General features: G+C 33.8%; 2 protein-coding genes across 2 annotated transcripts in view; one reads left to right on the top strand and one right to left on the bottom strand.

Moving 5' to 3' along the window:
- Window positions 1–306: 306 nt before the first annotated feature.
- Window positions 307–1,805, bottom strand: LOC115442793 (protein BUD31 homolog). Its single transcript, XM_030167952.2, has 2 exons — window positions 1,551–1,805; window positions 307–1,451 (listed from the first exon to the last, which is right to left on the bottom strand). The coding sequence occupies exons 1-2, from the start codon at window positions 1,642–1,644 to the stop codon at window positions 1,111–1,113; spliced, it is 435 nt and encodes a 144-aa protein (XP_030023812.1). The 5' UTR covers window positions 1,645–1,805; the 3' UTR covers window positions 307–1,110.
- Window positions 1,806–3,128: 1,323 nt separating this feature from the next.
- Window positions 3,129–12,765, top strand: part of LOC115442777 (unconventional myosin-XV) — a 108,458-nt gene continuing 98,821 nt past the window's right edge. Inside the window, exon 1 of the mRNA XM_037437744.1 lies at window positions 3,129–3,364. The gene's annotated coding sequence lies outside the window, so the exon portion shown is untranslated. The remainder of the gene's footprint in view (window positions 3,365–12,765) is intronic.

Below are 12,765 nucleotides of genomic sequence, written 5' to 3'. Positions count from 1 at the left end.
TCAAAGGGTGTATAAATTAATCTATTAAAATATTTTAGAAACAAAGCTTAAACTGCCATTTAAAAGCTTGTTCACAGCCGAGATAGTGCTATTTAATAAACAAAAACTCAACAAAATCTGTCACACTGACATCATTTGGACATTCATATAGTTATTCCTTTATTATCTTCTTGACAAAAGAAAGATGTATCCAGAATTTGGAATTTTCTTAGGTGGGTTGCAGTTCAGTTACCTTTGAAAAAAACTTTTATTCTGATAATAGTTAAAGCAGAGCTGCAAATAAACCAAGTTAATAATAAAACTAAATATTTCCTTAAATTTTATTTGTTTTACAAAATCATATAGGATATGAAACCAATTTATATGATACTTCCATATGAAGAAACAAAGATGGAGATATTTATATCTTCTAGGAAATACTCAATTTGAACCTAACTTAACCTGAGTGGGAATTTACATAAACATAAAAATAGTATCTAATAATAATAGTAATTCCTTTAAAAAATGAATACTATCTTTTTGAAAATGTTAAACTACCAAAATATTTCTTATTAAATTGCCAATCTAACCGCTTTGATCACAAATTAAAAAATGTACTTTACTAAGAGTTGCACAGAAACATCAATTTTAGTGGCATTTTTAATATGAAAGTAATGAAAAAATATTCACATTATAAAACTTTTAAACAACCAAACTATAGATAACATTTCAGAGCTTCTAAAATTATAGTTAGAATACCATTAACTGGGGGTGGCTAAAGATAAATTAAATACCTTAGGGCATAGACAAATATAATGAAATTCGTATATAGGTATATTATCCAATGTTTTATGAATCAGTACAAAAAACTTAGCTTCTAAGCAAATGTGGTCCGTTATCATAAGAAATAATTACTTATCAAAACTGCATTACTGTTAAACTTCTTTATACCAATAATATAAAATCTGAATCACTATTTATTAAACTTCTTTATGCCAATAAATAACTATTGAAATTTTCAACATAGTTCTGTAATTTTCAATATTCTATTTATGTCTACCACAATACAGGTTTTTGTTATTAAAATATCCAATGTTCCATGGAGATAGACACTACAGGTATATAATGATTCTATCCTGAGCACCCTCTACATCCACAATGCACACATTCAACAATCCGACCTTCTTCCAACTTACTTTTTGGAACTCTGCAAATGCAATTCGTCGCAAAGTTCGTATCTCTAGTCTGGATACAACGCAAGCAGCATAAGTTCTCGTATCCCGTCTTTTTCCACTTCGCTATGAGATTAGCATCTGCTATTTTCTCATCCAAGCAGTATTGGTATAATTCTCTGCTAATAGCTCGGCGTCTATAGAAAAGATCGTATATGTACCGTGACTTCTGATGGTGTATTTTGAAAATAGGCCATAACGACTCTTGCTTTCGTTTCCCTTCGTGAGGCTCAGTCTCCGCTGTAAATAGACAATTCGCTCGGTAATGTTTACTGTTTATATGTTCACGGATGTGAGACAATAACAATGTATCAATGTAACATTAGGTTATGTTATTACCTTCGCGCATTTTCTGTTCTAATTCTTCCAGTGTTGGTTCTATAAGTTCCCATCCTTCTGGTGGTGGTTTTCTACTTCTGCGAACTTTAGGCATGTTACTTTATAATGCAAAGAGAATATAATCACTACGTTTTATAATGTACAAGACTGTTTTCGTGACATCGGACAAAACATAAATTAAATACAAGTTCAGAACGAATGTTTTTTTCGTCCTTAGAGAACAAGCTATAGTCTTTCAACCATACTGCCTAGTCTTACGTATGTAACAGAAATTGAATGTGACTAATCGATCATCGATAAGATTCTTTATCGATTAATGATGATAAAACATTTTTTATTTCGCTGATTACGAAATAAATAACTGCATTGTAAATGTTTTCTTAGGTAAATTTCAGCTGATTTATTTATTACAGATCATCTTCCACGCACACATTTTTAACTCGAGAGGCACATTTTGTTTGACCAACATTTGATTGTTCTATTTATTGAACGTGACAGAATTTGTAAAGGCAATACAGTTAATTTCTTTATGTTAAGACGCAATTATTTTTTGAATATGGCACTGTTTTTCCATTGATTACAGAAATCACTAAAACGACTCGCCTGCTCAGATGCGTTGCAGTTGCTACAAAAATGTAACCATGTGATATTGCTCATATAAAAATTCCATTTTAGCTCCTACGAGATACATAATGTAAGCTACGATGACTACAAAAGGGTAAAACGCTATTAATTTCGCGCAGGCGTTATTTATTACTTCTTGTCTGTAATTGTTACCAATAATTTGTTACTCGTTACCTATGTGACGAAATAATTTATTGCAGGTTTTTTGCTTTAATTTATATGGATCTACCTATCATTTCACATATCATAGCACAAGTATATTTTAACAAAAATAATGCTTATTTAATATTTTTGAGAACATACAATATAAGTGAATTAGATATTATTTACTTGACCGCACTGAGTAATTTTTATTTTTACACGTTACATTTCCGATACGCTCGCGAAGTATTATGTAAGAATTTGTTAATTTAATTACTACCTCCATTTTACAAAAAAAATATTTTAGTAGGTACCTGCTTTCACTTTTACCGCGAATGTCCATAATTTCTAATTCTTTATCTTACCAAGCTTACAACCAATTACCATCTGCAATTTTATGTGTAAAGATAATTGGTTTGCGAAAATATGTCGAGATTCCGCTCTACTTGCAACGTTTGATAATAAAACATTAATATAGGTAATTATAACATATCTATGTAAGTTGTAGGTAACTGTCTTATAAAAGCTAATTCAAGTATTCTATAAACATAATTGTTACAAAAATATTGTTTATGCAATAATTCGAAACTCTATCATCGTATAATATCTATCTAACACATATATTTTTATTTTTTAATAATATAGCGTTTACCTGTGTATGAATAACGGGGCTACCTACCTATACCGAATGGAGGTAAGCGCGGGATCGGCATCTCCGTCACTCTTCACGATTTACTGTTTGTTAAAAAGAGACGAGAGCAGTTTATGTGCCTCGATTAGCACTCTTGGAATGCGGTGTTGCGTTCGCGCAAGCAAACTCCGGTCCAGTCATTTCATTCGTCTCTGAGAGCGTTGTGGTGGCCGCGGACCACGATTGCTTAAACATAATACTAAACAAAATATGTGTGTAAATTATTTACGTAGGGGTGTTTATCTGTTTCTCACGAGTGAATAGCGTTGTGACAATAGTGTTGTGTATGTGTTATGAAGTTTAGTGAAAGTTGACGGAGGTTTTCAAGGAACTCGGGTGTCTCGTCGCTTATTTACCTGTAAGTCGACTTAAGGTGTACCTACGTGTCTGGGTGACGTTGAATTTTGCGTTATTGCTTTATATTATACGGATTTTGCAAAATCTGATACGTAATACAAGTGACCCGTACTTAAGTGCCTTTGATGGAAGAGCTACCCTAGGCATGAATTCCCGGGTCGTAAAAATATTGAGTCAGAGTTGAAAGTTTTAATAACAGCACTGATTTTCGCAATAATATAATTCTATAGGTCAAAGTGTCAATATAACAGGTATGTAGGTACCTTCTTACTTTTAATTCTAAAATTACAAACAATTTAGAACATGCCTGACGGTTCGTCCTGTATTCAAAGGATATTGCTTATTTCTCGGACTTCCGATTCCTTAGGTTTTGCCGGAAATAGCTACGTGCGTGCCATTTAAAATTGGACCTACTTATGCAAACAGGAACCAATACACACATGTGCCAAAATCGAGTTAAGTATGTAGAGAGCTTTCAAAATGTACCTTCTATCCTCTCTGTAAAGATCAAAATGATATGACAATTTTTACTGAACAAACCGTTTTCAACACAAGTTTACCAACCCACATAACACTAGTTGTTCAATAAACTAACAAGATCCAAGCCCCATGGTAACCGGAAAATCTAAAAAAATCTACGAAATTGTTTTTGTTTTTTACAAAGAACCATCCCATAAGACTCACATGATTTTTACGTCAAGCTTGACGGAAATGCAAATATAGAAGACGATCTGGAAGGTTTTTCGGGTCAGTCTGATTTTGAAGTAGAATAATATTTAGATTAAGTAATTTTTGATATTCCACAAAACATTTTAATATAAGAATTTTTATTTTACATAACTATTGTACTACGCTATTGTATTGGGTATTACCTGTAAAATAGTTGTATGTGGAAATAAATAAAAATATTTTTTCAGTAAAATATATTAAATAAATATGACATTTTATATTTTTATTATAGAATTATTCCAAGATAAAAAATTAACAAGAGATCAATCCACACAGAAATAGTTTTGCTAAAAGGAACCATTGAGTTATTTTTAAATTCCTTAATTATGTTAAATGATTTTCATCAATATTATATTTGTATAGATAGAATAAAGTATTTTTTACAATATTGTAAATATTTTTCGTCCAAAATAACAAACAATTGTCTTGTATACAAAAATTGGACAAAAACAGCTTTTTCTCAAAACTATCATTGTGTGGGTTGATTCCCTTTTGCGTAAGTAGGTCCAATTGGTCTAAGTTATCGGTAGAAATTGATTCATTCGTTAACAATTTAAATAGTTTACCGTTGTTCTATAGTATTAAATGGTAATATTTTTATAAAACTTGTATCCTTTTAAAGGGCCATTCTATGACCTCCCGGTCATTGACCTTGGCGCCAATAAAAATGCATTGTGCCTTCAGTGCACATTGAAGTGATAAAAAATCTATACAGTGCAGATAAAAACGTGATAATAAAGTTGAATTTTGCTTTATGTTTAATTTCATGACGTCACAGGTTGGCGTCGCTTTGTAAAAAAAAGCTTAAAATTACATTTTCGCATACCTACAACACAATATATCCCAAGGCGCTGATTGCTCTAAAAGTTTCTTTTAATAAAATGATATAGGTTTTTCCCAGTAACTCCTTACCAGCAAAAAAGGTATATGCGTATGTGCCAGTCTATAGATATTTTTTGGAAGGAAACACTTTATGAGGCATTTATGAAATTGTACAGGGATGCCTATGGATTCGGGTGTTTTTAGCTATATTATCCTACTATTACCTAGGTGGGTACGTAAGCCGAAAAGTATAAAAGTTTCGTACTTGGCCATAGTAACAAGCAAATTACCTTTGTTTAGTCACTATTTTACAAGTAGGTATTTACCTACCTAGTTAATTTACTTTTCTATTTAAATATCGCAAATCAATGTACCCACCAATATACTTATTAATATTCTTCCTAATAGGTTATAAAGCTTCCGTAACCTTGATCCGCTAAAACTGTACTTGAAAAAAAAATCAATATGAAGGCATAATTGTAATTTGCGTATCGCTATCGACGCTTGAAAAAATAGGTCGAGTTAAATATATTCATTAGGCCATTAACATTTAGATATTAATAATATGACAGCCATATTGATCATTAATGCATAAAACGTATCGGAATGCGTTTAAATGAATGGAGTATTTGCTAGTGCGGTACCGTTTGCCGCCTCCAGTGAAGACGCGGCGACAAAAACTTGTTTTCTTCTAAATCACAAATAGCAGATTGGACCAGTGTTATGATGTAGAATATAAATCATACTTTTTCCTGTAATAGTACTCGGAATCAGATAATTTTCCATCTTTGGACCAGAATCATTATTTGGACCTGTGTAGGAATTTATTACCGTAATTTTCAACGAAAAAAATAAATAGGTGTACATTGAAAAGCTGACGATGATATTTCAGTTTGTTTTTTGTTTCTAGAAATAGGTAACAATGTTTCCCAGTAGAATCACGTACTTTAGATTATTGTAAAGAAAATATAAACATTTTTAGTTCGCTAGCTACACGTAAGACGTAATAAATAAGAAATATTTTTCACGTGCCTTATATTGATGAGAACTTTTATTCTAGGTACCTATGTAACTATCATGGTTCCTTGTTGGAGAACTTGCAGATAAACAGGGCTCTTCACGATAACTTATTTTACATATATCAAGATATAAACTAGTACAATTGTAAATTTTGAGCCCTAGGCAGAGGGATCCAAAGCTCCGTCATGGGTCAGTTTAATTTCCGCTAAAGCATCACATGTATGCAGATCTAAAATACATGCTCAAATACTTTTTGCCTTTGATTTCCATAGGTAACTGCCGGCATCTTGAGATCTAGAGGTGACGTAATATCGTGTTTCTTCAATTCATTCACGTCCGGTGAGAACGAATCGTGATTATTATAGCTATAACATGTAAAAGTGACTGGTCGAAACCTTTGGTGATGTCAGCTGATGGTCGCGCAAAGTTCACGGCCTTGTTCGCTAAATATTTGTCAAAATTCGAGAATTCTTTGTTTTATGATTCATTAAAACTGGCTCGTTCATTTGGGCATTAATTAAATTAGTATAGGTGTCGTCTCACACTGACTAAGAAGACGAACAGGGCCCTTATTCTGTATGATAGTGTAAACGCGTAACGCGGCCGTTTCATGTTATCTCCGAGAAATGTGCGTGGAATGGTATTCTGTAAGTCATATTTCTATAGTCCTAAACATGATGCGTTGTGTTACGTGCTTGTTACGCACTGTTAAAATAACGTGCGGGATAGAGAATAAGGCCCCAGGTCGTGTCTGATGGTAAGGAACACGCCAGCCGATAAACACCATACATTTTTATACAGTTTAGGCAAAGTGACCCTACTATACCCGATGATAAGTACAGTATTCCAGATAGAGTTGACTGACGAGAGTTGATTGTCAGTCATCAGTCGACACAATTATCCCAGACTGTTTAAAACTAGATATACACAAACCGATTCCAGAACGCGACAAACGTGGGCCACTATGGTGGGCTTTACATCTATCCATGTCGTTTTCCTACCACCAGCAAACATCGAATTGAATCACAAACTGTTGCACAACATTGTTCTTGTCAATATCAGTGTCTCATACTACGTATCACACAGTTGTCTACATAATTTCAAACCCGACTACAACAGAATTTGTAACCTATTGACAACAGACAGTATTTTACATAAAACATTGGTACCTATCCTCACGGACTTACATAAGAGAGAACTACCATTAAGACAATTCATCTATCAAACGATAGAGGTAATCCTTTTTTCGCAGGGAAACGCGTTATCGTTACCACCACCGGGATGAGTGGAACGATTATGTTGTTTTCACTTGTCTTACGGCCCAAAATCCTGACCTACTGACTGAATATATTCAGTTATTCTGCTTATAAGCAGCTACTCGTGTTATACCAATTTAGATCTTATACCGAAGGTTGTATCAATGCTAAGTCATTGTAGGTAGCTCATGGGAGGTGCACCACATTAAACAATGCAGTTATTCATTAACCTACGCTCTTGATACTAACGATGATACAAACTGACAGACGCTTTGTTATTTTAATTATAATTACATTGCATTATATTCTACGATAATTTATGCTGTATTTAATTGTCGAAGAGTAGCTAAATTTATGAATATATTGCAAAGGGTATAAAATATTTATGTTCTAATGCTCCACCAATGTTCCTGCGGAGCACATCTCGAATCTCAATAGTGATTTCATATGTTTACGCGAATGATAGACATTAAAACTTATTCATGTTAATCCGATTTTTTTTTTATTTTAATCTCAATACTGTGGTCACTACCGCCCCAAAAACAACATCGATATCTACATATAGAATAAAAATATAATATATTTTTTTAAATGTGCTTTTTTTTAGTCGTGTGTATTTATTTTACTACAATACTACTGACTTTTATTATAATAACTGAACGTGCATTTGTTTCTTTCATTCCCAACCCAAGTCGACCGTAACATTGACGGATGATACCGATTGTATAATTTTGATTTGTGTCTAAGATCTGCGGAGAAAGCGCTCGTCCCAGACGTTGGACTATGTAACTGATTTCACCGATTTATTCTACGTATATAGACGCTGATGTTTTAGCTTGGCTCCTGAATTGGACAGCTGCACGCATGCGCAATTAAATTTCGGATTTTTTTTATCCGCTCTCGACATAGCAGCACGTAATATCTCCTAAATAACTTGATTATGTAATGTTTATGAAAATAAAGAAACTAATAATTATCTATCTTTTTCTATTTTTATGTATGGAAAGATGTTATGTTTCACACCTCTGCTAATGGACACTTATAAAGCAGAAACTAAATAAACAATTTATTTATAACGTGTGGACTAGATATATAGACTGATGTAGCACCAATATACATAATATGTTTACATAAACTTTATGTTAATTATTTGAAATCGTGACTTGTCTTGAAGGTCCCAAGATATCTAAAAGTTTGACGCATAATTAAAATAGTACATTAATTACAAAATTATAATTAATGAATAATGTAAGGCTAAAATAATATAAGTTTAGTTATGGTTATGCCTACTCACGTTTTCAGAACTTAGAAACTAACAATATGTTTGTGGTATCTGGTAAGCACTAAATTCACTCTGCTGGCTAAGACACTGAGGTTTGATCTACTATTCCACGTTACATACACACTTACAGTCAATTTAATTACTCATTTAAAAATTACAAGCTGCCGTTTAGTTATTGAAACTTATTATAAATGTATCATCTTTATTAGTTTTTCATAACCTCGTAATATCACGGTCAAATATGATCTGCTCCTAAAGCAAAAAATCATACGAAAAATGTTTAGGTCTGCAAGTTTTTGTATTCATTTTCGGACATAGCAGTGACGTCATCGGGTTGTATAAATTAGCACTGAGTCATGCGAAAAGTGCTTAAGCAAATGCGTTTAAAATTGCTTGTAATGCATATTGCGATATTGCTGACCTTGTGCTGTTCTTCACTTAGTAAACAAATATATTCCATGGATGAGACTTAAGCTTCAAATTTTGCTTTAGCAACGCTGCAGTGGCGAAAGATGAAATAATCCCAAAGGGAACCCAACACAACATATAGCTATTGATATACAAAATACGATCTGCAAATCATTCTAATGATAATTAGATTTGACATAAATTGCGAAAGGGAAGCCGGCATGAATCGGGTTATATGGACCCTTCACCACTGGTACGCTGTGTTTATTGATCTTTAGGATACATTGTTGATGACTAGGGGAACACGGTAGGCTAATGTATAGTCTTGGAATAGCCTCATGCAACTAAAATCTTACAATCGCATTTGATGAAAGCAAAATACATCTCCGAAGATATGACAGACGCATTGGTAATAAAGCTCAAATAGTTTCGTAATAGAACGCTGTAGTAAAGACGTTTCACAAATACTTAGCGTTCGCGAGCCGAGCAAATGTCGCACATACATGAAACAACTGTTGCTTGCAAAACACGTCGTGAGATACCTTCGAGATTATCACTGAGAATGATAGACGAACTTTTAGATTTTGACTTTCATTTCTTTTTGTACTAACTAGGTAATTTTCTTGTATGCGAGAAGCCAATCGTTGGGTTGTCAATGCCGCTAACTTTTTGACTAGTCTGTAATCTATGTTTCGGTTTATGACTTTGCCCCTAGGAAAACGTAGCTCCAACCGTATTTTTACAAGCTATTCGGAATTTATATGTATAGAAAAAATATTAAACATTATATCTTTACTTTGGTTGTTCATAATATTTTTTTATAATGTGGATATTTTTTCATTAATTTCTTAATGAAAATGCTATTAAAATTGTTGATTCTGTGGAACTTCTAAATTCACACATCATTTTAATTTGCAACCAACACCATTAGACGATTTAATAAAGAATATTTTTCAAAAAGACCTAAAATTAATTTTAAAGAAGTATTCGTAAATCATTGCAATATTCCCGTAAGTCGGATGCAGTAAATGTATGGAACAAATGCTCAAGGCCGTTTGGCCGAGAGAGGGCATTAAGAAATTGTCTACATTTTTATTTAGTTTAATTAAATATAACTACTCGAATGCCTCAAACAAAACCATATCAACAAATGACAGTGTAGGTACTGCACTTAAATTATTGTGTTCAAACTCCAATAAAGCTTGTCCGAAATTCCAAAGCAGGTACACACGACTAGCGCTATAAAATGTCCGGTGATCTTGGTTGACCGAGTGGAATTTGGGACATTTTGGTACATGCCGAAGATAAGTATTAGAAAAATCACACCTTGAACAAGTTTATGGATCGTAAACACCATTAGAGTAAACCTTAAGATTGCAGTATGGTCGAAGTTGCGTTTGGATTTGAAAATAAATGTTAACATCGATTTCATAGATAGATAAAGATTGAATTTGTTTAACTGTTATTAAGCTATTTTTGTTTTTAATGAAATTGGTATAATGCTGGCCATCGTTGCGATATGTGACACTGCACTGTGCTTACTGTTAAGTAAGTCGTTGCTTTTCCGTTTGACGATACATAGGTATGGTAGGTATTCCTTAAACATACCCCTAATTATTATAAAGTTTTCATTTCTTATCGTCTATCTTATCGTCCATTTTACTCCGATTATGAATAGTAGAACATATTAATTAAAGGCTTTTTCACAAGTTTCAAGTAAATTTTATTTGACAGATATCGTATTAAAAAATTAATGTAGATAGTACTCATTTTATAACTATTTGGGAGCATAGATTAGTGTGTAACTCTTGTATATGGTTGGCTTATGTTTTTATGTGACGAGTAGCAATTATACAGAAGTTGTGAAATAGGCCCTTAGTATTGCAAAGAAACGTAATAACTATTGAGAAGTTGTACCAACTACGTAACAAACGAATTAAAATTTAGTATTGAATGGCAAACTGAACCGTTACAGCTGTGAGGTAACGCTGAAGTCAACCTTCTATTAAACAACGGTGTATCGAAACGGTGGACAATAGAAAAGTGGGCCTTAACAGTGTCCACACGTCGGAAGTGGTGTGGGCCGATTGCCAATCCTTACTAGACACGCCGGTACTGACACAGACATAAGTATTTAGCTCACGGAAACATAACTTGATTATATTTGACGCTTTTGAATTTCGTCGTAGGTAACCAAAATGTACAAAATACTAGGAATTCACTCGTTTTTTAAATTTCTTGTGAAATAATCGTACTGGCTAATGGCTTCCAGGCTTTGACAAATGGGTCCTGGTTTTTAAGAGACTTCTCCGCCCTCTCACCCACCACTACAACTCCTGTAAGTCAGGATCAGCAGTGGCACGCATTTTATGACACCGAGCGGTGAAGCTCGGCGAGTCTCAGGGAACACTAATTTGTCTTAAAGTTTTGATGGTCAATCATCTCGAGTTAGCCAGTCCAGCCAAGCTGCTATAATTTGGCATCCTGGGGAAGTAATCCTGCTGATGAAACGAATCCATTGTCATGATAAAATAGTTTTTGCTATAGAAGAAACTGTCAACTTAAAAATTACATTGATATTCACAAACAAACAATATTTTATGTATCCTTCGAATGACTACATAACAAGTCCGTTCTCAAGCCTTGCTTCTTTAGTATTATGACTTACCACCCACGGTAAAGGCGCTAGTTTAATATTATTACTCCATAACTATTCTCAGTGTCTGTACGAGTTACTATGTGCAGACAATACAGCCGTTGCGGATTGGATACGCTCGGGGCCTGCGCTACTGCCACCTACGTGTCGACTGTCTTACAACGGATGCAGTTCAAAAACCTCAATGTCTGATACTTTTGTTCGCATTTTATGGGGTCATTTTGATGTAAGAATCTTTAGTTATGAGGTTCGTGGTTCTAATCCTAAGATGTGGATTTTACGTTTAAAATTTTTATTATTAGTGTAGTTAAAATTTAAATTATTTTTACATACTGTGGTGAACATATTCCTTTTTTATACGTGACTGCAATCGGTGATTATCCTTTTTACTCGACTACGGATAGTACAGTCATATCTTACTATCCAAGCACAATATTCCATGTCTTCACTTTCGGAATTACTAGATATTTACCCTATAGATTTTTTATTTGTACATATTTTAACATAACGCAACTAATTTTTTAATTGAAAAGCTTTTGGGAATCGCCTAAGAAATTTAAACTCAGAAATACAAGAGACAAACAATTATATAATAATATCATCCCTATATTATATGTATACTGATCCACTGCTGAGCTCGGGCCTTCTCTACTACTGAGTGGCATTAGGCTTTAGTCCACCACGCGGGCCTGGGGCGGATTGGTAGACTTCACACACGCTCAAAATTTCTATAGAGAACTTCTCAGGTATGCAGGTTCCTCACCTTCACTTCCTTCACCGTTAAAGCAAGCGATAATTCACAAAGAGAGACAAAAAAAAGAGACAAAGCTTCATGTAAAACACTTTTTATACAATCACTTTTTATACAGTCAATAACCCAATGTCGATATGCAAATGTTTTTATTGTCCCGATTCGCGCGTGCCGGCACGCCCGACGAAAGGACCACGGCTTTCTCGCACGCAGCTTCCATTCACAATACTATGTGCCAGTTACCGTGCCAGAGTTCCTCATTCCGTTCCGGTTTTGGGGAAATAGTTTGAATAATGTATGGTCTGAATAATTTACCGATGAAGGAAAGTGTATTTTAACACACTAATGCATACATTTAGTTTATCTCCGTCACGTCTTGCATTCTTGATGCTACGTTAGCTTCCGATTCCTACAATTTCAATATGATAGGTATCTCGTGTTATCGGAGTCACTTATTTCGTCTTGTAAACGGTTATAT

The sequence above is a fragment of the Manduca sexta genome, chromosome 12 (genome assembly GCF_014839805.1).
Source record: "Manduca sexta isolate Smith_Timp_Sample1 chromosome 12, JHU_Msex_v1.0, whole genome shotgun sequence".
Classification (NCBI taxonomy): domain Eukaryota; kingdom Metazoa; phylum Arthropoda; class Insecta; order Lepidoptera; family Sphingidae; genus Manduca; species Manduca sexta.
This window is presented reverse-complemented; position numbering and strand designations above follow the sequence as displayed.

Excerpts from the sequence above, each read along its gene's own strand:
- LOC115442793 (XM_030167952.2), bottom strand. The coding sequence starts at position 1,644 with ATGCCTAAAGTTCGCAGAAGTAGAAAACCACCACCAGAAGGATGGGAA. Across the intron at positions 1,452-1,550 it reads AGAACAGAAAATGCGCGAAG|CGGAGACTGAGCCTCACGAA; the intron begins GTAATAACATAA and ends GTCTATTTACAG.